This window comes from Pristis pectinata, chromosome 33 (assembly GCF_009764475.1).
Source record: "Pristis pectinata isolate sPriPec2 chromosome 33, sPriPec2.1.pri, whole genome shotgun sequence".
In the NCBI taxonomy this organism is placed as follows: domain Eukaryota; kingdom Metazoa; phylum Chordata; class Chondrichthyes; order Rhinopristiformes; family Pristidae; genus Pristis; species Pristis pectinata.
The window spans coordinates 4,451,492-4,479,401 of record NC_067437.1 but is presented as its reverse complement, the minus strand read 5'-3'; the positions used below and the strand labels follow the sequence as shown (position 1 = coordinate 4,479,401).

The 27,910-nt window shown below is 47.0% G+C and overlaps 2 protein-coding genes across 5 annotated transcripts in view; one reads left to right on the top strand and one right to left on the bottom strand.

Moving 5' to 3' along the window:
* LOC127585534 (MOB kinase activator 2-like) overlaps positions 1 to 27,910 on the bottom strand; it is a 507,209-nt gene that overhangs the window by 384,328 nt on the left and 94,971 nt on the right. The window lies entirely within an intron of this gene.
* The window catches only part of LOC127585530 (serine/threonine-protein kinase BRSK2-like), a 163,811-nt gene that overhangs the window by 83,124 nt on the left and 52,777 nt on the right, over positions 1 to 27,910 (top strand). For 3 of the 4 annotated variants that reach the window (XM_052043072.1, XM_052043069.1, XM_052043068.1), the window contains exons 2-3: positions 17,521 to 17,615; positions 23,840 to 23,925. In XM_052043072.1, coding sequence (XP_051899032.1) covers positions 17,521 to 17,615; positions 23,840 to 23,925 — 181 coding nt within the window. Of the gene's footprint in view, positions 1 to 17,520; positions 17,616 to 23,839; positions 23,930 to 27,910 lie in introns of those variants that run through there. The other variant, XM_052043071.1, reaches the window with a different exon arrangement.

The window sequence follows — 27,910 nt, the reverse complement described above, 5'->3', positions numbered from 1 at the left end:
CATCCAACTGACTGCAATTTTGCCCTTTCAACTGCCTATCCTTCCTCACAGTCTTTCTACATGCTGCATCTATGTACACTATATGCACCAACCTCTGACCTATCACTCTTGTTCCCATCCCCTGCCAAACTAGTTTTAAACCCTCCCCAACAGTTCTAGCAAACCTGCCCACAAGAATATTGGTCCCCCTCCAGTTCAGGTGTAACCCGTCCCTTTTGTACAGGTCGTACCTTCCCCAGAAGAGATCCCAGTGATCCAGAAATCTGAAATCCTGCCCCCTGCACCAATTTCTCAGCCACGCATTCATCTGCCAAATCATCCGATTCTTACCCTCACTGGCGCATGGCACAGGCAGCAATCCAGAGATTACTACCCTTGAGGTCCTGCTTTTCAGCTTTCTATCTAACTCCCTATATTCCCTCTTCAGGACCTCATCTCTTTTCCTACCTGTGTCATTGGTACCAATATGTTACATGACCTCTGGCTGTTCGCCCTCCTCCTTCAGAATTCTGTTGGACACAATCAGAGACGTCCCTGACCCTGGCACCCGGGAGGCACATACAATCCGGGAGTTCCTTTCACGTCCACAGAATATCCTGTCTGCCCCTCTTAATATGGAATCCCCATCACTACCACTCTCCTCATCTCCCCCCTTCCCTTCTGTGCCACACAACCAGACTCAGTGCCAGAGATCTGATCACTGCAGCTTTCCCCTGGTTGGTCCGTCCTCCCCCCCCCCCCCCCCCCAACCACCCCAGCAGTATCCTAAGCATTATGCCTGTTATTGAGGGGAATGGCCACAGGGGTACTCTGCACTACCTACCTATTCTCCTTCCTTCTCCTGACAGTCAACCAGCTACCTGACTCCTGCAGCTTTGGAGTGACTGCCTCCCTGTAGCTCTTATCTATGTTCTTCTTGTTCTCCTGTAGGACCTGATGGTCATCCAGCTACACCTCCAGTTCCCTAACACGGTCTGAAAGGAGCTGCAGCTGGATGTACCTCATGCAGACGTAGTTATCAGGGAGACTGGAGGTTTCCCAGAACTCCCACAGCTCACAAGATGGACTCACCACTGACCCCAGAGTCATCTTAACTACTCTAGCCTGGCACTAAAGGAAAAATCCTTGCTTTAGAGTAATGTGGTGATCTCACTGAATCACACAAGAACTTCATGGAGCTGGGTAAGGTGGGTGCAGGGATGATGTCCCCCTTGGCCGGAGGGCTGTAGAACCAGGGGTTCACAACCTCTACGTAACTGGTCAGTCAGTCAGGACTGAAACGAGAAGGAGTTTCTTCTTCCAGAGAGAGGTGAATCTTTGGAGTTCTAAATAGGGCTCTGGAGGCTTAATCTTCAGCTCTCAGACTGATAGGTGGATGTTAATGGGTTTAAGGGATATGGCGTTGGTACAGGAATGTGGCACTGACGTAAAAGATCAGCCACGATTTTATTGAGTGACAGAGCAGGGGCGAGGTACAACACAGCAGACATAGCCCTGCTTCACTTTATCATCGAACCACACAGCACAGAAACAGACCCTGTCAGCCCACCTCATCCTGCCCGTCTACACTAATGTCCGCATTAGGCCCATATCCTCTGCTATTCACATACCTATCCAAGGGACTTCAAATGTTGTAATCATATGTGCCTCTACCACCTCCCCTGGCAGCTTGTTCCAGATAACCAGCACCCTCTGTGTGGGGAAACAAACTTCCCCCTTTGATATCCTTTAATTTTCTCCCCTCTCACTTTAAACCTGTGCCCTCTAGTTCTAGACGCCCCTACCCCTGGGAAACAGTCTCTATTTATCCCATCTATGCTCCTAATGTTATAAACCTCTGTAAGGTCACCACTCAGCGTCCTGGGCTCCAGTAAGAACAACCCCATACTGTCCATCCTTTCCTTATAACCACAGCCCTCCATTCCATACCTGTCCCTCAATGTCAACAAAACTAAAGAGCTGGTCATTGACTTCGGGAAAGAGGGCAGTGCACATGCACTTGTCTACATCAATGGTGCTGAGGTCAAGAGGGTTGAGAGCTTCAAGTTCCTGGGAGTGAACATCACCAATAGCCTGTCCTGGTCAAATCACGTAGATGCCACGGCCAAGAAAGCTCACCAGAGCCTCTACTTCCTCAGGAGGCTGAAGAAATTTGGTTTGTCCCCTTTGACTCTCACCAACTTTTACTGATGCACCATAGAAAGCATCCTTTCTGGATGTATCACGGCTTGATATGGCAACTGCTCTGCCCAAGACCGCAAGAAGCTGCAGAGAGTTGTGGACACAGCCCAGCGCATCACAGACACCAGCCTCCCCTCCTTGGACTAATACCCTGACTAATGAAGGCCAACACACCATACGCCTTCTTAACAACCCTATCGACCTGCGCGGCAACCTTGAGGGATCTATGGACTAGACACCAAGATCCTTCTATTCCTCCACATTGCTAAGAGTCTTGCCATTAACCTTGTACTCTGCCTTCAAATTCAATCTCCCAAAGTGTATCACTTCACACTTTTCCGGGTTGAACTCCATCTGCCACTTCTCAGCCCAGGTCTGCATTCTATCAATATCCTCTTGTAATCTACAGCAACCTTCTACACTATCCACTACACCACCAACCCTTGTATCATCAGCAAACTTACTAACCCACCCTTCCACATCCTCATCCAAGTCACATACGGATCAGATGTAACTGTTTACCTCTCGTTGTCTTGGTGTAGCAGCCAGCATAATCAAAGACCCCACCCACCCGGAACATTCTCTCTTCTCTCTTCTTCCATTGGGTAGAAGATACAGGAGCCTGAGGGCATGTACCACCAGGCTTAAGGACAGCTTCTACCCCACTGTGATAAGACTATTGAACAGTTCCCTTATACAATGAGATGGACTATGATCTCACGATAATTTGTTGTGACCTTGCACCTTATTGCACTGCACTTTCTCTGTAGCTGTGACACTTTACTCTGTACTGTTATTGTTTTTACCTGTACTACATCAATGCACTCTGTACTAAATCAATGTAACTGCACTGTGTAATGAATTGACCTGTACGATTGGTTTGTAAGACAAGCTTTTCACTGTACCTCTGTACAAGTGACAATAATAAACCAAAACCAATACCAATACCAGGCAATGTCCTGGTGAATCTCTTCTGTACTCTCTCTGTTGCTGCCACATCCTTTCTGTAGTGTGGTGATCAAAACCGTACACAATGCTCTTAAGTGTGGTCTAACCAAAGTTTTGTCTTATTATGTTCATATTACGTCTGATCTGTATGTGACTTGGATGAGGATGTGGAAGGGTGGGTTAGTAAGTTTGCTGATGATACAAGGGTTGGTGGTATAGTGGATAGTATAGAAGATTGCTGTAGATTACAACAGGATATTGATAGAATGCAGACCTGGGCTGAGAAGTGGCAGATGGAGTTCAACCCAGAAAAGTGTGAAGTGATACACTTCGGGAGATTGAATTCGAAGGCAGAGTACAAGGTTAATGGCAGGACTCTTAGCAATGTGGAGGAATAGAGGGATCTTGGGGTCTAGTCCACAGATCCCTCAAGGTTGCCGTGCAGGTCGATAGGGTTGTTAAGAAGGCGTATGGTGTGTTGGTCTTCATTAGTCAGGGTATTGAGTTCAAGAGCCGCAAGGTGATGTTGCAGCTCTATAGAACTCTGGTTAGACCACACTTGGAGTATTGTGTTCAGTTCTGGTCACCTCATTATAGGAAGGATGTGGAAGGTTTAGCGAGGGCACAGAGGAGATTTACCAGGATGTTGCCTGGATTGGAGAGCATGTCTTATGAGGATAGGTTGATTGAGCAAGGGTTTTTCTCTTTGGAGAGAAGGAGGATGAGAGGTGACTTGATAGAGGTGTACAAGATGATAAGAGGCATAGATCGAGTGGACAGTCAGAGCCTTTTTCCCAGGGTAACAATGGCTAACACGAGGGGGCATAATTTTAAGGTGATTGTGTATCTCAGGGGTAAGTTTTGTTACACAGAGAGTGGAATGCACTGCCTGCAGAGGTTGTGGGGGCAGATACATTAGGGACATTTAAGACACTTTTAGACACATGAATGATAGAGAAATGGAGGGCTATGTGGGAGGGAAGGGTTAGATAGATCTTAGAGCAGGATAAAATGTTGGCACAACATTGTGGTCCAAAGGGCCTGTGCTGTGCTGTAGTGTTCTATGACTCCAGGCACACCAATGTATTGGACTTTGCAAAGGGTCAGCAGGCTACTCTCTTTGAGCGATTAATGCTGACTGGCTCTGTGGCTGACATCTGCATTCAATGAGTGAATAAAAGAAACTCCCAGTATGTTATAGGTCATCTTTTATGCAGCACAACAGCCCCCAGGTTTCATAATTGCCTCATCAAACAAAAATTTACACTGGGACCTAAAGGTTAGGAAGAGATCTGGTGGAACATAGATCTCAGAGGGCTGTGGGGCTGGAAGAGATGGAGGGTGAGAATATTAAAAATCAGCGTTGCTTATCTGAGAGCCGGCAGAGGTGTGAGTTAGGACCCAGGCGGCAGAGTTTTGCAGTGGCTTTGTTTCTGCAGGGTGGAGTGAGGGAGGCAGCCCCAGGGAACAGAGGCAGGGAGGGTTTCAGCAGCTGACGAGATGGGGTGGGTGCAGTCTGGTGATCTCAGCGTTGGAAACTGAGGGTGAGTGTTGTAGTGGCTCACAGCCCTCTGTCTACACTGATTCCTTCTGCCAACATCTTCTGCCTTTGCCCATTAACCTGAAATGGCATAACTGTAATCTCTAAATTAGACAGCTCTGTCAGAGAGCTGAAGGTGTCACGACTGGGCCAGAGGGCAGCCTTGTGAAGAAGAATGTTGTGACTGCAGCTCTATCGACCTTACACTTGAAGCCAGTTACAAAACCAGTGACAGCTGAGCTCCTGGTCTAATCTTTTTAATACAAGAAAGGAGGAGTAGGTCACTCGGCCCCTCAAGCCTGCCCTATCCCTGCCCCAGGACTGCACTTGCCCCCCAGAATAGCCCTCAATCCCCCGATCCTTCAACAATTTATCTGCTCCACGTTAAACACTTCCAGTGATCCGAACTCCACAGCTCTCTGGGGCAGAGAACTCCAGAGATTCATCATCCACTGTGAGAAAGAATTTCTGCATATCTTGATTTTAAGTGACTGGCCCCTTATCTTGAAACTCTGTCATTTGGTTCAAGGATCCCCCTCTAGTGAAAGCATCTCAATATCTACCCTGTCGTGATAGGATCTTACATCCTTCAATAAGTTCACCCAATCTCCAAAGGAGGCAAGCCTGTCATCTATAATGACTTCTATACCGCCTTCAATACCATAATTCCAAGCAAACTCATCACCAAACTCCGAGACCTGGGACTCAGCACCTCCCTTTGCAACTGGATCCTTGACTTCCTGACCAACAGACCGCAATCAGTAGGGATAGGCAGCAACACCTCCAGCACGATTATTCTCAACATTGATGCCCCACAAGGCTGTGTCCTCAGCCCCCTACTCTACTCCCTGTATACTCATGACTGTGTGGCCAGATTCTGCTCTAAATCCATCTACAAGTTTGCAGATGATACCACTGTAGTGGGCCTTATCTCAAATAACAATGACTCGGAGTACAGGAAGGAGATAGAGAGCTTAGTGACATGGTGTCATGACAACAACCTTTCCCTGAATGTCAGCAAAACACAAGAGCTGGTCCTTGACTTCAGGAAGGAGGGTGGTGTACATGCTCCTCTTTTCCTGTCCTGGTGCTGAGAGAGGGTTGAGAGCTTCAAGTTCCTAGGAGTGAACATCACCAACAGCCTGTCCTGGTCCAACCACATAGATGCCACGGCCAAGAAAGCTCACTAGTGCCTCTACTTCCTCAGGAGGCTAAAGAAATTCGGTATGTCACCCTTGACACTCACGAACGTTTATTGATGCACCATAGAAAGCATCTTATCTGGATGTATCACAGCTTGGTACGGCAACTGCTCTGCCCAGGACGGCAAGAAACTGCAGAGAGTTGTGGACACAGCACATCACGGAAACCAGACTCGCCTCCATGGACTCTGTCTATACTTCTCACCCATTTCTGTGCTGTATAACTCTATGAATCTCTGTGAATCTATAAGCACATTGGGGTGTTTTATAAAGTACCATCACAGCCCCGCTCCAATCCCGCGAGTGTCACTGGTGAACATTTGTGAAACTGCTCAGCTTAGACCATCCCTGATAACAACAATGCTTTGCATTATATAGCAATTTTGCCAGCCCAATGAGCTTTACAGCACTCTTACAGCATGGGAAACTTGGAAGCCAATTTTTTTGCGCAGCAGGCTCCCATAAACAGCAATGTGATGATGACGTGATGATGTTGAGGGCCAAGTATTGTCCCAAGGAAGAGCTCTGCTCTTTTGTACGGTCCTTCATGTCCACCTGAGAGGGCAGATGGGCCTCTTTGAAGGATGGCTCTCCAACAGTGCGGCAGTCCCTCAGTACCACATCAGGCTCTCAACTTGAATGTTGTGCCCAAGCTGCTGGAGTGAAACTTGCCTTGCCAGGTGCCAGTAGTGAGCAGCAACCTGGAAATCGGGCGATTTCCTGGGTGACCCCTGTATGGTCAGTGCATGAGAATCCTCTCGCAAGAGAAGGTTTGCCATGTAATAATTGTCTTAAAGACAGCATATGGCACACTTACCTTCGATGGTCGGGGCATTGAGTATCAGAGTCAGGAACTTATGTTGCAGCTGTATAAAACTTTGGTAAGGCTGCACTTGGAGAATTATGTGCAGTTCTGGTCGCCCCATTAGAGGAAGGATGTGGAGGTCTTGGAGAGGGTGCAGAAGAGGTTCACCAGGATGCTGCCTGGATTAGAATATATGAACTATAAGGAGAGGTTGAACAAACTCGATTTTTTTTTTCTGGAAGCTGAGGAGAAAACCTGATAGAAATTCATAAAATTATGAGACACATTGATAGGGCAGACAGAATCTTCTTCCCAGGGTAGAAATGTCAAATATTAGAGGACATTAAAGTGAGAGGGGTGAAAGTTTTTCTTTACACAGAGTATTAAGTATCTGGAATGAGCTGACAGGGGTAGCGGTGGAAGCAGATACGATATTGATGTTTAAGAGGCTTTTAGATAGACACATGAATCTGCAGGGAATGGAGGGATGTGATCGTGTGCAGGCAGAAGAGATTAGTTTATTTGGCATCGTGTTCGGTGCAGGACATTGTGGGCTGAAGGGCCTGTTCCTGTGCTGTATGTTCTGTGTAATTGTTCTCTGTGGCTATGACAGGGAGAGAGGCAGTGGCCACTGCTCTGATGTTAGGGAGGAAATGTGGAGACATTTTTTTCCATTCAGAGGGTGGTGAAACCTTTGGAATTCTCAACTCTGCTTGGCTTGTGCTCAGTTACCGATTGCATTCAAAAAAGACGCTGATAGATTTTTTGAATATTAGACAATTTCAGGAATGTGGGGAGAAGACATGAAAGTGGGGCTGAGATGAAGCATCAGCTCTGATCTTGTACAGCAGAGCAGACACAATGGGTCGGATGCCTAATCCTCCTTCCTGTTTTTTATGGAGTTGGTGGAGCAGAGGTGGTCCCAGGTTTACTTTGACCTATGTTAACCCCGAGGTAACACTGCACCACTGAATTACCTAGCTTTGTCAGGAAGACTCACAAATCAAAACACTCCAGGTGCTGGGAATCTGAATTAATAACAGAAAATGCTTCGGATACTTGGCAGCTCAGGCAGCATCTGTGGAGAGAGAAATGGATGACGCTTCAGGTCAACGACCTTTCATCAGACGTTGATGGTTCTGAGGAAGGGTTTGTGACCTGATATGTGAACTCCCTCCCTCTCTCTCCACAGATGCTGTCCATCCTGCTGAATGTTTCCAGAGCTTTCTGCTTGTCTTATTGCTAAGAACCATTGTCGTTAGGCAGATCCACAGCCCACTTGTTACCCCTTGTGGTCGAACAGTGGTGCATTCTGGTCCATGGTGCCAACAACATGAGTTCGAATCCCAGCATGGCAGTAAGGAATTTAAATTCACGTAATTAAAAATAAATCTGGAATTGAAACTCATCCAAGTCATGGTAACCATGATGTTACTGAATTGTTGCTTAAAAACCTATCCTGCTTCAGAGAAGGGAATCTGTCTTCTGAACTGGATTTGGGCCTAAATGTGACCCCAGACCCACTCATGTGATTGGGTTTTTAACTGCCCTCCTAAATTCAGGGGCAGTTGGGGATGGCAATAAATGCTGGTCCAGTCGGTGAATCCTGTGGATGAACAGATGACAGACCAGCCCTCGGAGGGTGACACCTTGGGGTCAGGCAGTGGGGGCGGGAGGTCACGGTTTCTATGCAGCACTCCGAGTTGGTATTCTCGGGGAAGGGAGGGAGTGAACGGACGTTCCTTGACCCAATGGGACCCGCCATCTCCCAGAGATCAGGACAACACTGGTGCTGTCCCCTAGCCGCTCTTGATGACCAATCAGGGAATTGCTGGATAAGATAAGATTTATTAGTCACGTGTACATCAAAACACAGTGAAATGCATCTTTTGTATAGAGTGTTCTGGGGGCAGCCCGCAAGTGTCGCCACGCTTCCGGCGCCGACAGAGCATGCCCACAACCCGTACGTCTTTGGAATGTGGGAGGAAACCGGAGCACCCGGAGGAAACCCACGCAGACACGGGGAGAACGTACAAACTCCTTACAGACAGCGGCCGGAATTGAACCCGGCTCGCTGGCGCTGTAATAGCGTCACGCTAACCGCTACACTACCGCACCTCTCCTGGATCTGAAGGAGGCAGAGCTGGGATGGTCAGTTGCAACAGGGGAGTCAGCACAGGGTGGAAGAGGGCAAGGAACGTAGAACATAGAACATATTACAGCGCAGGACCAGGCCCTTCAGCCCATCATGTCTGCACAGACCATGATGCCAATCTAGCTGGCCCCATCTACCTGCACTTGGTCCATATCCCTCCATTTCCTGCCTGTTCCTATGTCTCCCTAAATGCTTCTTAAACATCGCTGTCACCTCTGCTTCCACCAGCTCACCTGGCAGCACGTTCCAGGCCCCCACCACTGCCTGTGTACAAAACTTGCCTCTTTTAAACATCCCCCCCTCTCAGCTATGCCCTCTAGTATTTAACATTTCTACCGTAAGGAAAAAGGCTCTGACTGTCTACTCTATCTGTGCCTCTCATAATTTTATAAACTTCTATCAGGTCTCCCCTCAGCCTCCAATTTAACAGCAAAAACAACCCGAGTTTGTCCAACCTCTCTTTATAACACATACCCTCTATTCCAGGCAGCATCCTGGTGAACCTCTTTTCACTCTCTCCAAAGCCTCCACATCCTTCCTGTAATGGGGCGACCAGAACTGAATGCAATACTTCAGATGTGGCCTAACCAGAGTTTTATGAACTTCCTGACTCTTGAACTCAAGGCCTCGACTAATAAAGGCAAGCATGCCATATACCTTCTTTACCACCCTATAGACTTGTGTGGCCACTTTCACTTGATCCATGGCCTTTGTTCCTTTGGTGGTTTGTTTGGTGCTAGCCATAAGTAGTGGTATTGGTTTATTATTGCCACTTGTATCGAGGTACAGTGAAAAACTTGTCTTGCGTACCGATCGTACAGGTCAATTCATTACACGGTGCAGTTACATTGGGTTAGTACAGAGTGCATTGAGGTAGTACAGCTAAAAACAATAACAGTACAGAGTAAAGTGTCACAGCTACAGAGGAAGTGTAGTGCAGGTAGACAATAAGGTGTAAGGTCACAACAAGGTAGATTGTGAGGTCAGAGTCCATCTCATTTAAGAGACATGAATGATAGAAAAATAGGGGGCTTAGTGGGAAGGCAGGGTCAGATAGATCTTAGAGCAGGATAAAATCCTGCTCTAACCGTAGGCCTAAGGGCTTGTACTGTGCTGTAATGTTCTATGTTCTATTGCAATAAATTATAAAAATAAATAGTTTAAGAAAGGAATAATGAGGTCATGTTCATAGGTTCATGGACTATTCAGAAATCTGATGGTGGAGGGAAGAAGCTGTTTCTGAATCGTTAACTTACATTGTGTAAGTTATGTATAATTCATGTTAATTTAAGTTTATGTTAACTTGTGTTTCGATTGTTTGTAATGTGCTGTGCTGCTGCTGCAGAAAGTGAATTTTCATGGCATTTATACCCTGTGTATGCATGCCTGTGACAATAAACGAAGGTAGTGAGTCTCATCACTAAAGGAAATACAACAAATAAGGGGAGCCAGAGGCTTCGACAATCTAAACTGGTTCTCAACAGTGAGTGGAATTGAAGAGAACTGCCCCCTAGTATTGGGACGAAGTGATTCTTCATCCCTAACTCTGCAGAGCACTGGCTGAAGATACATTGGCCTAGAAATTCATCCTTGGGCCTGTGTCTCAGAGTCTAGCCTGAAGCTGCCAACGAGGAACATGTTGTTCCTCAGTGTGTCCTCTCCCCTGCTGTCCTGTCAGATATGCCCGGGAATTTCACACTCTTCATTCCAGAACAAAAGTACAAGGAGAAAAAAGAAGAGATGGAAAGTTTTGTATTTTACCAGCACTGCTCCACAACCTGAAGATGTTGCAAATTGTTTTACAGCCAATGAATTGGGGACTAAGGCAACCAGTTAGTGTGAAGCAACTTACCCTCTCCTTTCATCCATCACTCAATCCTCGCTCCATTTTCCCATCCCTCTTTTACTGCTGTTTGCTTTGGAGACAATTATTAGAGTCATTCTACACAGGAACAGGCCCTTCAGCCCACCATGTCTATGCTGACCATCCAATACCTATCTGCGTTGATTGGGATAGCAGATGCGGGCCCTCAGTTTAACATCTCACCTCTGGCAATTGCAGCTCTCCTGTCAGTGCTGTCAGCTTAGATTGTCACTCCAGTCTCTGGAATGAATGAAATATAACACACAGCAACAGGCAAAGTTGCTTTTATAAACCATCTTGAACATTTCTCTTGCCCTTTTTAGCTTAAAATGTGCAAGGAGGGAATTGTCTCCTGTAAACTCCTTGCTTTGTGTTGTCTGGGGAGCAGATTCAATTTCATTTGGAAAAGATGTGAAGGAGACATTTAAACAGGGCCTGGACCACAGGGAATTCAGTCTCGGACTTTGCTTCTGATGGTGACAATCCCTCCACACGTGGTTTTATCTAAGGTATCTGTGGACAGCTGAGCACTGACTCTTTCACACTGCTCTTGTGAGAAAAATGATTCGCCCTTCCAGTGCATTGTTTTGGATAACTCACTCCTGGCAGTTTGATGGGTCAGGAGGGGAAGAAAATAGGAGCAAGAGTGGGCCCCTCATCCCCTCAAGCCTGCCTCACCATTCAACATGATCATGGCTGATCTCTCTCAGGCCTTAATTCCTCCTCTGTGCCAGTTCCCCATAGCCCTCAACCTCCAGTCTTTCATAAATGTATCTACCTCCATTTCTGGAGGTATGAGTTATGAGTTATGTGGGCAGGCACAGTAGTGTAGCGGTTAGCGTAACACTTTACAGCGCCAGCGACCTGGGTTCGATTCCAGCCGCTATCTGTAAGGAGTTTGTACGTTCTCCTCGTGTCTGCATGGGTTTCCTCCGGGTGCTCCGGTTTCCTCCCACATTCCAAAGACGTACGGGTTAGGAAGTTGTGGGCATGCTATGTTGGTGCCAGAAGCGTGGCGACACTTGCAGGCTGCCCCCAGTACCACTCTACGCAAAAGATGCATTTCACTGTATGTTTCGACGTACATGTGACTAATAAAGATCTTATCTTCTCTAATGATCCTGTCTCCACAACTCTCTGGGGTAGAGAATCCCAGAGATTCACCAGCCTCTGCAAGAAATTGTTTCTACGCACCTCATTTTTAAATGACTGGCCTCTTGTAAATATGTCCCCTTGTTCCAGATTCTCCCACTGTGAAAACATCTCAACATTTACCCTGTCGTGTCTCCTTATGTGTTTCAATAAGGTCACCCTCATTCTTCTAAACACTGAGTACAAGTCCAACTTCTTTAGCGGTTTATGATAGGACATCCCTCTTATGCCAGGAATCAGCTTGGTGAATCTCTTCTGGACTGTCTCCAATGCTAGTCTATTCTTTCTTAATTAAGTGGACCAAAGCTGTGCACACTCCTCTAGGTGGGGCCTCAGCAATTGTAACAATACTGTTCACTCTGTGGGCTTCACATGAGCAAGGAATTTCATTGCGTCCTGGCGTGTATGACAATAAGCTAATCTGAACCGGAATTCCAACCCCCTTGTAATAAAGACTGACGTGCTGGTTTAGGTGTGCCTGGGGCTGAGGACTGAATGCGATTCTGTCCTTGGTTTTGGACATGAGAAACATAATTTCAAAGCTGAGACCTGGTGGGCGTCACCAGACCGGGAGTTTAGATCAGAATCAGATTTATTATCACTGACTTATATGATGTGAAATTTGTTGTTTTGCTGCAGCACTACAGTGCAAAGACGTAAAAATTATTGTAAATTACAAAAATAAATAGTGCAAAAAAAAGGAATAATGAGGTAGTATTCATGGGTTCACGGACTGTTCAGAAATCTGATGGCGGAGGGGAAGAAGCTGTTCCTGAATCATTGAGTGTGGGTATTCAGGCTCCTGTACCTCCTCCCCGATGGTAGTAATGTGAAGAGGGCATGTCCTGGGTGGTGTTGACTGGAGATGGACTGTGCAGGAAGACATGAAGAGAGACTTGTCAAACCAATGATTATGGATAAACGTGAGGCAAGACATTCTGATAGGAAGAGTAAACGTTTCTTTGGAAATAAATGCGTAAACTGTGCAGTGGAAGAGAGCGATCTGGGATATATGGGCAGAGCGCCTTGTCAATGTTGCTGATAACCAAAATGATACAAGATTGGGGTTCATAACTCGAGGCAGAGAATTGAAAAGCAGAGGTTTATGTGACATATTTATGGAATCTTGGGGAAACCACAATTGTACCGTGAACATTTCTGGCCTCTGTCAGGATTTGAGTGGGAAAACATTTATGACAAAGATGCTTGATCTAAAAGATGGGCCAGACTGCGTTAGATACAGCCTGCACCTGATTTGCCCCCAACAGGCACCTCCAGTCGCAGCTGGAGGCTCCCAAAGTCTCTGAGGCCTCACTAGGTTGCTAGTTGAATCCTGAGGCACTGTCCCTAGCCTACTGATATCAAGGGCCTTTTCCACTGGATGCTCAAGTGTCAGCCGCAGCTCAGCGGGAAGCCTTCTTGCTTCTGAGTCGGAAGGTTGTGGGTTCAATTCTCACTCCAGAGCAGAGCAGTCCTACAGAAATTGAGGCTGAAGTTGCAGGACTGAGGGACTGCTGTTGCTAAGGAGCTCCCATTGTGCAGGTGTTAAACCAAGGCTCTGTCTGTTCTCCTTGAACTGTAACAGATCCTATGGTGCAGAATATTTATGTCCTGAGGTGTATGAGCTACATAATGTGGGAGGTACCACATATGCTGGTTGAGATCAGCCACGTCCTTATTGACTGATAGAACTAGCATAAGGGCTAAAGGCCCGTTTCTGTGTCAATGTCTTATGTTTATGGACACTTAAGTACAGTTAAAATATATCTATATTTAACAATAAAAATTACTTTTAAAAGTTTAAATATTTTAAAATAAGTTTTTGCAGTGTTGTTTTTGTATTTTTTCTCTTCAGCATCTTGTATAAATTATGTTCTGTGTGTTGTCTCTACCTGTGTGCCAGTGATGCTGCTGCAAGCATTTCATTGTACCTGATTATCAATGAACTTGGCTTAAAGATAATAGAACTTTAATTCTATTAATATTAATCAAAATAGTTTTTGTTTAGAAAAGTTATTTCTTAGTCCGATTGAGTAAACTCGTTCAAATGAAAGAAGCTGCTCTACTAAGGGGCCAGGTGGAAAGTGTGTACTGCCTCTTGGAGCCACCTGCAGTGCTGCTGACTCGAGGGGTCAGTAGAGGGCCAGCGCACTGCATGCGGGAGTGTGTTTGGCCAAGCAGTGCACGTTCACCATACCCCGTGCAGAACTGTCGGCTTGTGGTATATAAGAGAGGTGGTTGGGAGTGGTGGTGTGTGGCAGGAGGTTCTAATCATGGGCTTTAAGATTATGAAGAGGTTCACAAGGAAGATGAAGAGATGTTTACACATGCAACCAAAAATAGGGCCATAGATATATTTTCTTTACAATGTAGGCCATTCAGTCCATTGAGTCTAGCAAGCCCTCAGAGCAATCCTATTTCCCATTAATTTTCACTGTGACCTGTTCTCATCACACATTAACATCAACTTCCTCCAGATTCTACCACTCACTTGCGATAAGTTACGGCAGCCAAATAATCTGTCAACCCGCTTGTCCTTGAACTGTGAGGAGAAATGTGGTGCTTAAGAGGCGTTAGACAGACACATGAATCTGCAGGGGAATGGAGGGATACGGATCACGTGCAGGCAGAAGAGATTTAGTTTAATTTGGCATTGTATTCAGCACAGACATTGTGGCCGAAGGGCCTGTTCCCGTGCTGTACTGTTCTATGAAATCGGACCATCCAGGGGGATACTCATTCGGTCACAGGGAGAACGTGCAAACTCCACACAGAAAGCACCACAGGTTAGGATCGAACCTGGGTCACTGGAGCTGTGAGACAGCAGCTCTACAGGAAGATAGTCACCAGCAAACCTAATAAAGGATGTGGGAGAATACTGAGAAAGTGGAACTAGCTGCTGTAAAGAGTGACTGTGGACATAAGAGCAGGTGTAGACCATGCATTCTCTCAAACCTGCTCCGTCCTTTGATCAGATCTCGGCTGATCTTCTGATCCCACTGACACCCTGTCTTCCATACTGTTGATCCTAGTGACTGAGTACCCACATTCCTCTGGGACAGTGAATTCCAAAGACACCGAAGGAATTTCTCCCCATCAATGTCCTAAATGCCGACTCATTATCCCAAGTGTCCCACTGGTCTGGATGTCCCATTGTGGGGGATCATGGTCTCCCTTGTCCATCCTACCCATCTCAGAACCTTAAATCCTGAAATTTAAAGGAGGTAGACAGCAAAAGGCGGGATAATCCATGGGAAGGGGAACGTTGGCAGAGTGAGATAGGGAGGCGTGGGCAGACATATCCAGTAGGTCTCTGATAGATCAAATGGCCTGTTTCACAGCTTGGAGTCATGGAGATGTACAGCACAGAAACAGGCCTTTTGGCCCACTTTGCCCATGCTAACCTTTTTGCCTATCTACACTAATCCCATTTGCCTGCATTAGGTCCATATCCTTGTATGCCTTACCTATTCAAGTGCCTGTCTTAATGCCTGTTCAATGTAGTGACTCTATCTGATTCTACCACCTCTGGCAGCTCATTCCAGATATCAACCACTCTCTACGTAAAAAAACAAACCCCAAAGATCCCCTTGCTCTCATCTTAAATCAGTGCCCTTTCGATACTCCTATCATGGAAAAAAAAAATTCTGACTATTTACCCTATCTCTGCCTTTCATAATCTTATGCACTTCCATCGGATCCCCCTCAGTCTCCTTCGCTCCTGGGAAAACAAGCTCAGTCTATCCAATCCCCCCACTCCCCATAACTGAAGTCCTGCAATCCAGGCAACATCCTGGGGAATCTCCTCTGCACTCGCTCCAGCGCAACCACTTCCTTCCTATAGTGTGCTGACCAGAACGGCACCCAATAGTAAATGCAGTCCAGCCAGTGTTTTGTAGAGTTGCAACATAACGTCCCTCCATTCTATGACCCGAGGTATGAAGGCAACGTGCCATGTACCTTCTTCACTACCCTATCGACCGGTGTTGCCACTTTCAGGGAATTATGGACCCTAGATATCTCTGTTCATCAACGTTCCTCAGTGCCTTCCCAAGTACTATATATGTCTGACTGTTTTTACGTTTTCTGGGATATGGGCATCAATGATAAAGCCAGCATTTATTTCCCATTCCTAATGCCCCTGGATGCAGTGACCTTGTTGGCCTTTTTCAGACATCCATGTAGAGTCAGATGTAAGCCAGACGAGTAAGAATGGCACATTCCCTCCCTGAAGAGATTTGGTGAAATAGATGGGTTTTTATGATAATCTGTCGTTTTTGAGGTCATCGCCTGTCAGTTTTCATTTCCAGATTCCAGATTATGAAGTGAATTTAAATCCCACAGCTGCTGGGTGGGGACTTGAATTTGAGTCTCTGGATTGTTGGTCCACCAGCACTGGATTACTTGCCTGGTAACTTCACCACTGCACCAACCACTCCCTGTGTTAGAGAGTCACAGAGTAATACAGCATGGAAACAGGCCCTTCGGCCCAACCCATCCATGTTGACCAAGATGCCCATCTAAGCAAGTCCCATTTGCCCGTGTTTGTCTCAGATCCCCTGAAACCTTTCCTATCCGTGTACCTGTCCAAGTGCCTTTTAAATATTGTTAATGTACCTGCCTCAACCACTTCCATATACCAGCTCATTCCATATGTGGACCACCCTCTATGTGGAAAAAAAAAAGTTGCCCCTCAAGTTCCTATCAAATCTTTCCCCTCTCACCTTAAATCTGTGCCCTCTAGTTCTTGATTCCCCAACCCTGGGGAAAAAGTCTTTGTGCATTCACCCTATCTATGCCCCTCATGATTTTATACACCTCTATAAGGTTACTGTTCAGTCTCCTACACTCCAAGGAATAAAGTCCTAGTCTGTCCAACCTCTCCCTGTGACTCAGGCCCTCGAGTCCTGGCAACGTTCTTGTAAATCTTCTTTGCACTCTTTCCAGCTTAATGACGTCTTTCCTATAAGAAAGTAACCAAAACTGTCCACATACTCACCGACGTCCTGCACAACTAGGGAGACGTGAATCACAGTGACAGTTAAAGGTATGATCCAGTCCAGTCAGTAATAAAAATCCAACCAGACTGGATTACAAGATTCTGGTCTAGGCAGAGGCTGAGAGAGATGGACAGAGGTACCTAGTGGAAAGATGTGGATTTATGAGGATGTTGCCAGGATTAGAGGGCCTGAGTTATAGGGAGAGGTTGACCAGGTTAGGTCTTTATTCCTTGGAATGTAGGAGAATGGAGGGGCAACCTTACTGAGGTGTTTAAAATTATGAGAGGCTTAGATAACGTGAATGGGGACAGTCTTTTCCCCAGGGTAGGGGAGTCTAAGACTTGGGGACATAGGTTTAAGGTAAGAGGGGAAAGATTTAAAAGGGACCTGAGGGGCAACTTCTTCACGCAGAGGGTGGTGAGTATATGGAACGAGCTGCCAGAGGAAGTGGGTGAGGCAGGTACAACAGGATCATTTAAGAGAAGCACTTGGATAGGTACATGGAGGGGTGGGGCTTGGAGGGATATGGGCTGAACACAGGAAGTTGGGACTAGGTGGGTGGACAATGTGGTCGGAATGGACTGGTCGGGCCGAAGGGCCTAGAAACCCGTGCCCAGAGTGCCTGAACAAGCAAGGTATAATTGTAATGAGTGTTTCTCCTCTCTCATTCCAGGGCTGGTGAAGCTTGGCATTCACTGCATTACGGGGCAGAAGGTTGCAGTAAAGATTGTAAACCGGGAGAAGTTGACAGAGTCCGTCCTCATGAAGGTGAGCATCGGCCAGAGGCCGGGTTATTAGTTCTTTTCCAAACTGATTGGCCATACCCATTGGCGTGTGGCTGGTCTGGTTATTGTATTAATATGTTTCACTTCTTCCAAGGCACACTCCTGAGGTAGTGAGCCCATATCCTGCCTACGGTAGTCTGCTTATCCTGTTATCCTTCCACTTGTAGGATATAGGATCTGGCAGACAAAGTACAAGCCCTTCATCACTTGGTCACTGGTCATGGTTTACAGGATCGTTGCATTAATTTCCCATCCCATCCCGAACACAAGGTGGCGGTGAGCTGCCTTCTTGAACATCTGCAGTCCTTCTGGTTGAGGTGCTCCCTCGGTGCTGTTGGGGAGGGTCAGTGACGGTGAAGAACCAGCAGTACATTTCCAAGTCAGGATAGTGAGTGACTTGGAGGGGAACCTGCAGATGGTGGTGCTCCCTTTGTGGCTCCCGTCCTTGTCCTTGGTGGGTAGAAGTTGGGGGTTAGGAAGATGCTGTCGGACTAGTCCCAGGCGAGTAACTGCAGTGCATTTTGTAGGTGGTACACACTGTAATCACAGTACGCTGGTAATGGGGGGAATGAGTGTTTAGGGTGATGGTTGGGGAATCAATCTAGCGGGCTGCTTTGTCCTGGGTAGCGTCGAACTGCCATCGTCCAGGAAGTGGAGAGTATTCCGTCACACCCCTGACTTGTAGATGATGGAGAGGCCTTGGGGTATCAGGAGGGGGGGGTCACTCACCCTGGGATACCCTGCCTCTGACCTCCTCTTGTAACCGCAGTGTTAATGCAGCCAGTTCAGTTAAGTTTCTGGTCAGTGGTGACACCCAGGATGTTGCTGAGGGCTCAGTAATGGCAATGCCTTCGAACGTGAGGGCTCGGTGGTTAGACCTCCTTGTCGGAGCTGACGTGGCATGAATGAAGATCTTGAACTTGCCTCCTTCACCTCATCACGCTGACTGCAGTGGTTCAAGACTTCAAACACCTTCTCAGGGCGACTTAGGACAGTAAATAAATGCCACTCCCTGGACCAAGAACAAAAGTTCTGTTCTTGAGATATTGCCCCTTCCTGAAAGACTCAGCAGTGTCGAAAACTGATCCCGTGGTCCCAGGTGGATGGGTGTGGGAGTAGTGAGGGAGATGTGATTGGGGGGTGTGGTGGAAATCAGCTGTAGTTCAACTCTGGCATTACTAACTGCTGAAAAACTAGGAAAAGCCCAGCCTCTGGAACTACCTCCCCTTCCCTCTCTCCTTAGAGTCCACCCAAAACACATGGCTCAGTGCCAAATTTTGTTTGTGAATCACTTAGGGATGTCCTCCTCCGTTCAAGCTACCAGACAAATGCAACCTGTTGTCAGTTGTGACAGCCTCTCTAGTCAAATAGCCAGTCAGTGATGACTATAAAAGAAGGCAAGAGTGAAAGGCCAAGAGAGTTGCGGGCATAAGGGCTGACTTTGGTGGCTTGAGGGGTGGGGGTGTGTGATCTTTGAGTTGGAGCTTGGTTCCTCTGAAGGGGACTCCATCACAAAGAGGGGTCTGAAACTCGTGTCCCCTTCAATGGTGCGGACACTGAGAGGGACAGGCGGATCTGTGCTTTGCAGTCGGAGACAATAGGATATGGATCAGTGGGAGAGATGGAAGTGATGTGAAGGTGCTAGAGAGGGTGATGGGGATTTACTGGGCAAGGACGAGGGGTTACGAGGTTAGACTGGAGGGGCTGAGGTTGCTCTCACTGGAGCAAAGAAGGATGTGATGGTACTGGAGAGGGTGCAGAGGAGAGTCACTGCGACGTTGCCTTGGGATGGATTGTTTCAGACTGGAGAGACTGGGTCTGTGTTTCCCTGGAGCAATGGAAGTTAAGAGGGAACATGATTGAGGTATAATTTTATATAACTTGAGGGGTATCAATAGGGTAGACTGCAGGAAGTTGCTCCTCATATAAGAGATAGGTAAAACTAGAGGATGTAGGGTAAGGGATTCAGAGGGGATCTGAGGGGGACCTTTATCACCCAGAGAGTGGTGAGTACCTGGAACTTAATGCCCAAGAGAGTGGTGGAAACAGAGTCACTGACAGAACTTAAGAAGTGTTTAGACAAGCGCTTGAATCGCCCAGGCATGGAAGTCTGTGGACCAAGTGCTGGAAGATGGGATTCGTACGGATGGGTGCCCAGCGGTTGGCATGGACATAGTGGGCTGAATGGCCTGTTTCCGTGCTGTATGATTCTATGAGTCTTAAGGCGGAGAGGAGATCCGATGGAGGTGGACAAGAACATGACTGGTTCCACAGGGAAGCTTTTCCCAATGTTTCAGGGATCTGGGAAGGGTGGACATGGGAGGGGGATGGAGGGAGGATAAAGATATAAGAAATAGGAGCAGGCGTCAGCCACCTGACCCTTTGAACCTGCTCCGCCATTCAGCGAGACGGTGGCTGATCTGCTTGCTCAGCTCCCCCTTCCAGCACGACCCCCATATCCCTGAATGCCCAGAAATCTCCCGGTCCCTGTTTTAAACAAACTGGAAAACTGAGCTTCTACAGCCAGTGGGGGTAGAGGATTCCAGAGGTTAACAGTGCTCTGAGAGAAAGTATTTTCCTCTCCTCAGCTGTGAGTGACCTATCCCTTATTTCCAATCTGTGTCCCCGGTCCTAGACTCCTCAGTCAAGGAAACACCCTCCCAGCCATTAGTTTGTCAAGCCCTTTAAGAATTTTGTAAGTTTCAGTGAGATCCCCTTTGTATTCTTCTAAACGAAACACAGTCCAATTTATTTAATCTCTCGTCATACAGCAAACATGTCGTCCCTAGAACCATTCTGGCGAACCTTTGCAGTGTTCCAACTGAGGCCAAACCTGTCCATAGTACTCCCATGTACGGTGTCATATGGGCGCGGTACAATTGCAATTAGACTTTCTTCCTTCTGTAATCCAAACAGGCCAATGTACCATCTGCCCTCCTGATCACTTGCTGTACCTTATGTCAGTACAAGCACACCTGGTTCCTTTTGGACATCCAATGCCTCACCGTTTAACAAACTCTCTCCCTTTCTGTTTAGAATCAGAATCAGGTTTATTATCACCGACATATGTCGTGAAATGTGTTGTTTTGCAGCAGCAGTACAGTGCAAGATATAAAATTACTATAAGTTACAAAAATAAGTAAATAGTTCAAAAGAGGGATAACGAGGTAGTGTTAATGGGTTCAGAAATCTGATGGGGGAGGGGAAGAAGCTGTTCCTGAATCGTTGAGTGTGGGTCTTCAGGTTCCTGTACCTCCTCCCCGATGGTATTAACAAAGGGCATGTCCCGGGTGGTGAGGGTCCCTTAGTGATGAATGCCATCTTCTTGAGGCACCGCCTCTTGAAGATGTCCTCGATGGCGGGGAGGGTTGTGCCCGTGATGGAGCTGGCTGAGTCTACAACCCTCTGCAGCCTCTTGCGATCCTGTATATTGGAGCCTCCATATCAGGCGGTGATGCAACCAGTCAGAATGCTCTCCAGCGTACATCTGTAGAGATTTTCAAGAGTCTTTGGTGACAGACCAAATCTCCTCAAACTCCTAATGAAGTAGAGCCACTGATGTGCATTATTTGTAGTCGCATCAATGTGTTGGGCCCAGGATAGATCCTCTGAAATGTTCTGTGTAACCAAGTGACAACGTCACATTTCTCCACATTATATTCTATCTGCAGTGTTCCTGCCGACTTACTCAGCTCATCCACATCCCCTTGAAGCCTCTTTACATCCTCCTCCCTACTCACAGCCACTATGAGTTCAATATTGTCAGCAAACTTGGAATATGATATTTGACTCCTGCTGACAAATCGTTGTTTAAAAATCCTGAATGTCTGGAGCATAATCCGTACAACTGCCAACCTGAGAGGGGTCCATTGCTTTCTGTCCAATAACCAATTCTCAATCCACGAGACCATATTACTCCCAATTCCATTTCCTCTCACCTTGTTAACCAACCCCTCTTACGCAAAAATAAAAAAATCAAATACTGAAACACTCAGGTCAGACAGCATATGTGGGAAACAGGTAACATTTCACACTGAAGACCCTTCCCTAGAACTTAGGCAGGACCTCTGGAAATCTAAATTCACCACATTCACTGATTCCCTCTATTCTACTAGTTATATCCTCAAAGAACTCCCAACAACTTAGTCAGACATGACATTCCCATTTAAAAATCTATGCCCACTTTACTCAAAGAAAGTAAGTGCTGAAAATACTCAGCAGGTCAGGCAGCGTCTGTGGAGAGTGAAGCAGTCAATGTTTCAGATCAATGACCCTTTGTCACAACAGGGTAAGAGAGGAAACAAGTTAGTTTTCAGCTGCAGAGAAGGTGGGGAAGGCTTGGATGGGACAATGGAAACAGGATTAAGTCAGGGCTGCGGTGAGGATAAGCTGTTGATGGAGTAATTTGGTTGATGGATTAATGAAGGAGAGAGAACCTGCGAGATGAGGGCAGATTAGAGGCAAAACGTAGATGTAAAAGCTGTGAAATGCAGGTCTGTAGGGAATGTGCAGCAGATGAGACCACTCTAGCAGTGAGAGAAAGCCTCAGCCATTGCCACAGATGGATGACCTCCAACCAAACCAGCCAGTTCCAATACAGAGAAAGCGAGTTACCTGAAGCTGATGAAGGGTCTTCGATTTGAAACGTTAACTCTTCTCTCTCCACAGATGCCGCCTGACCTGCTGAGTGTTTCCAGCATTTTCTGTTTTTATTTCAGATTTCCAATATTGCATCTTTTTTTCCATTTGCGTTGACTCTTCTCAATCCTAGTATTCTTTTCAAGGTGCTCTGTTATTGCACAAAGAAAATCTATTTAATGTGAAGAGTAGTTGGGCAGTTGGAGCCTCTGCCTGTTGAGGTGGGTGGAGACAGAATCAGAAGGGGATTGGATGGGGCACTGGACGGAGGGTAATTTGTCAAGTTGTAGGAGATATGGGGGATTGGGACTGATGGGACTGCTCTACTGGGAGCTGGCACAGGCACTGTGGGTTGAATGGTCATCTGTGCTATACCGGTCCAACAGTTCTCTCTGCAACATAATCAAAGACCCCTCCACCCCGGTCATTCTCTCTTTACCCCCTTCCATTGGGCAGAAGATACAAAACCTTGAGAACGTGGTACCAGCAGGCTCATGGACAGCTTCTATCCTGCTGTTATAAGACTCTCGAACAGACCCTCTTGTAGAGTCATAGAGTAATACATCACAGAAACAGGCCCTTCGGCCCAACTGGTCCATGCTGACCAATATGTCCCATCTAAGCTATTTCCATTTGCCAGTATTTGGCCCATAACCTTCTAAACCTTTCCTATCCATGGACCTGTCCAACTGCCTTTTAAAAGTTGTTGTTGTACCTGCCTCAACCACTTCCTCTGGCAGCTCGTTCCACATATGTACCACCGTCTGTGTAAAAGAGTTGCCCCTCAAGTTCCTATTAAATTTTTCCCCTCTCACCTTAACCTTATGCCCTCTAGTTCTTGATTCCCCAAGCCTGTGGAAAAGACTGAGTACATTCACCTTATCTCTGCGCCTCATGATTTTATACACCTCTATAACGTCACCTCTCAGTCTCCTATGCTCCAAGGGAAAAAAAAATCCCAGCCTGTCCTACCTCTCCCACCTCTCCCTATAACTCAGTCCTTCGAGTCCTGGCAAATATCAATGTAAATTTTCTGTACTCTTTCCAGTTAATACACCTTTCCTATAGCAGGGCGACCAAAACTGAACACAATACTCCAAGTGCGGCCTCACCAGCATCCTGTACAACCGCACCATGGACCTCCTAACTTCTACACTCAGTGTCCTGACTGATGAAGCCAGCGTGCCAACGCCTTTTTCACCACCCTGTCTACCTGTGACTCCACCTCAGGGAAACCATGTACTTGAACTCCAAGGTCCCTCTGCTCTACAACACTCCCAGGGCCCAGCCATTCACTGTGAAAGGCCTACCTTGATTTGACTTTCAATAATGCAAAACCAGGCACTTATCTGAATTAACCTGCATTTGCCATTCCTCGGCCCACTTACCCAGGTTGTCTTCTGTGTCACACTGATTCTGCTACCGGTTGCCATCCAGCAGAATGGTTAGCAGTCCAAAAGGGCTGAATGGCCTCCTTCTCAAGCCTTCCTTTCTCACATTATCAGGAGCGCGGTCACCAGGAGTGAGGAGTGGTGTGTGTAACCATCTTCCCTTTCTGCTCTGATGCAGGTGGAACGAGAGATTGCCATCCTGAAGCTGATCGAACACCCTCACGTACTGAAGCTCCACGACGTCTATGAAAATAAGAAATATTTGTAGGTATTATTATGTTTTTCACTTGCTTTGTGGTGTGCGGCCCTTCCCGGGGTCCCTGGCAGCAGCAGTCTGATCCCTGACCATTTGCAGGAAGAGTTTCTTTGGGTGAGGGGTGGTGATGCCAAGGTGCGGCAAGTCTTCCCATGTCAGTCACCAGATTCTGCCCACCGCTGTGGCTGTGTCCAAAGGTCTTAGAACATAGAACAGTACAGCACAATACAGGCCCTTCAGCCCACAATGTTTGTGCCGACCTTTAAACCTCACCCAAGAACTATATAACCCCTTCCTCCCACATATCCCTCTATTTTAAATTCCTCCATATGCTTATCTAGTAATCTCTTGATTTGAGCAATGTACCCTGCCTTCCACCACTGCTCCAGGCAGCGCATTCCATGCACCAACCACTTTCTGGGTAAAAACCTCCCTCTGATACCTCCCTTGAACTTCCCACCCATTACTTAAAGCCATGCCCTCTTGTATTGAGCATTGGTGCCCTAGGAAAGAGGTGCTGGCTGTCCACTCTATCTATTCCTCTTAATATTTTGTACACCTCTATCATGTCTCCTCTCATCCTCCTTCTCTCCAAAGAGTAAAGCCCTAGCTCCCTTAGTCTCTTGTTCCAAGACCCTGTAGCTGGTACACACCCTCCGCATGAGAGGGCTGTACTAATGGTGGGATGCAGCTCTTGGGGTGAGCTGGTATCCCTCCCCCTCCCCACCCACTCTCTTGGGCAGATTGGAAAGATCTTGTGGCCTCGTTCTGAAGAGGAGCAACTTCTGTCCCTTGAGGCTGTAGCTCAACAAGCAGAACAAACGGCCGATGGTGCAGAGTGGGTACAGGATGAAACTCTGACCTGATCACGGACAATCCAGTCCCAGCCCAGTCCTGAGGACTGATCATTCTTTCTGCACCAACCTGATCCAACGTCATTGGCAGAAAAAGCCGATCGAATGTTCTTGCCCCGCTGCACGCGTGTTGCTGCTTATCAAGAGCAGGGGGACACGTGTGTAATACGAACAAGTCATCCTGATCTGGAGAAAGTACCAGTCTGGGTCAGGATTGTACAGGCCAACTCGAGTGTCTTATTAGAATACGCACCCCCACCTGACCCTGACACAAGCAACCAGGTCCTGTCCAGACACAAGTTGGGTAACCAAGAGTCTAATCTGGTCATTATTGTTTTGCTGTTTATGGAATCTTGCCGTGCCAGCTTGGATGTGTGTTTCCTGCTCTACAATGCCAGTCACAATTCCAAAATCGTCCATTGGCTGAGGTGCTTTGCTGAGTCCTGAGGTTGGGAATGGTGCTTTGGAAATGTCAGCTTTTGTTCTACTTCAGCCAGATGCAGAATGAAGATAAGATATCTTAATTAGTCACATGTACATCGAAACACACAGTGAAATGCATCTTTTGCATAGAGTGTTCTGGGGCAGCCCGCAAATGTCGCCACGCTTCCGGCACCAACATGGCATGCCACAACTTCCTAAACCGTACGTCTTTGGAATGTGGGAGGAAACCGGAGCACCCGGAGGAAACCCACGCAGACGTGGGGAGAACGTACAAACTCCTTACAGGCAATGGCCGAATTGAACCCAGGTCGCTGGCGCTGTAAAGTGTAACGCTAACCGCTACACTACCGTGCCTATCAATCCCAGCACCAGGGCTGAGCGATTCCCCACAGTAAACCTGCCTTCCACCCCATCCCCAGCAGAGTTACAGTGATGGAGTGGGAGCAGTTCTGAGAAACTCCCTGACCGGATACCCATTCCCAAATCCCAAGGGGGAATCGGATCAAGGCCCCTGTACCGTGAGTCAGTGGATATTGGGCCAGAGTTGTTCCTGAACACACAGATTCCTTACAGCCAACATACTGGGCTGTCTCCCCCAGTCCCTGCCAGTGTAGGGAGAGTCCAGGACCTTGCTATCTCTTCAGATTAAATATTTCATTCAGCTTGAACAACGTAAATTGTTAAGTCGAATACTGCCAAGACTGCTCACATGTTGCAGCCTCTCATTTTGAATGTGACTTTCATGAATGTAGTAAATCTAAAATTGGTTGGGAAAAATTATTGTTATTTAAAAGCCGTCAGCCCTTTCAAGATTTTGTCACGTGACCAGCTGCCCTTTGGTTTGAAACAATGCTTTGGAGAAGGCTCCAGAGAAGCAGCCAGGAATATCTGTCTGTGCAGCCTGCAATGGACTGTTAGAGGTTAAGAATTCGCTGAGCTCTCGTACTCTACACTGGCAATGAGGATAGCAAAGAATCACAGTCATTGAATAACCACGCGATTGCATTGACTGGGTGAGTTCTCGGGCTTGGTCATAGCAAGTTCGATGTGCAGGCTTGAACAGGAGGAAAGAAGAAATGATTGTACCTGCAAAATCGAGTATGGATAAGAAGTCGAGCCTGGTAATTGTCAAGCTGATGGATAATTAGGTCCAATTAGGCTAGGTGAGGCCAGTTACAGACCAGTTATGTTGGGAACATTGGCACTTACGGCAAATTGCAGGATCCCTCCATTTCATACAGCAAGAGGATGGAACTGTTCATGAAATGCATAATATTATTGAAATAGAGGGTGATGGTGAAGATGTTGAGAGTGAGGGCAGAGGCGAATTCAGGAAGGTGACCTTGAGTCGCAGTGAGGTCAGACACTATTGCAACATTGGCAAAGTTACTTATGCCCATGGGATGATTGATGTACCTGGGGCACGTGGTTGTACAGCAGTTAATGCACAGCTCCAGTGATCCAGGTTCAGTCCTGACCTCCAGTGCTGGCTGCGTGTTTGCATTTTGACCCCTGTGACTTCGTAGGCCTCCCACCCCCCCACCACCCAATACTTTGGTTTCTTCTCACATCCCATGGACACTGGGTGGATTACTCAGCTACTATGAATCACCCCAAATGTTGGTGGGTGGTGAGAGAACTGGGGGGGGGGGGGGTGGGGGGTGCTGATGGAAACATGAGAGGGAATGGGTTGCAAGGAAATGTGGGAAAATTTGATTGATGGGCGTTCTCTGACAGCCAGCATAGACTTGATGGTTCTCAAGAGTGTTTCTAGTCTGTGCACTGCACAGTAGCTCTGTGTGTAGATATGGATATCCAGTCAAAATTGTAGTTCTTAACACTTAAGGATTAAAGTTCAAGAGGGCGTGCAAGATGGTTGTTTCAATGGAAATAGAGTCATGGACTTATACAGCACAGAAACAGGCCCTTCAGCCCAACTCATCCATGCTGACCAAGATGACTACCTAGTCCCATTTGGCCAGCATTTGGCCCATGTCTGTCAGAACCTTTCCTATTCAGGAATCTACCCAAATGTCTTAATTGTACCTGCCTCCAGTACTTGCTATGGCAGCTCATATCCACCTCTCACTGTGTGGAAAAGCTTGTCTCTCAGGTCCCCTTAAACCCATGTCCTCTAGTTCAAGACTCCCCTATCTTGGGAACAAGATTGCGACCATTCACCTTATGTATTCCCCTCATAATTTTATAAGCTTCCATAAGGTCCCCCCTCAGTCTCCTTCGCTCCATGGAAAAAAAGTCTCAGCCTATCCAGTCTCTCCTTATAACTCAAGTCCTGGCAACATCCTTGTGAATCTTTGCTGCACCCTCTCTAGCTTAATCACATCTTTCCTATAGCTAGGTTTCCAGAACTGTACACAATACTCCAAGTGCAGTCTCACCAACGTCCTGTACAGCTGTAACATGAAATGGTCTCTGAAGATATGAAGGAATTTCGTCTAGCACAGGTGTACAGACCTAAGGTAGGAGCAATGGTGGGAGCTCTGACAGAATCTGGGTCATGTCAGAGCAAGTGGTGGGAAAGAGGGTGTTGGTGGGAACCCCTCCCCTTATGCTACAAGATTCACTCAGCACAGGTGTGCCCATCACAGCTGCCCAGATGTTTGAGCTGTAAGAAACAAAGAACACAGAACCTCTGTATGCAGAGTTAAACACTGGCTACGAAAAACATTACTTA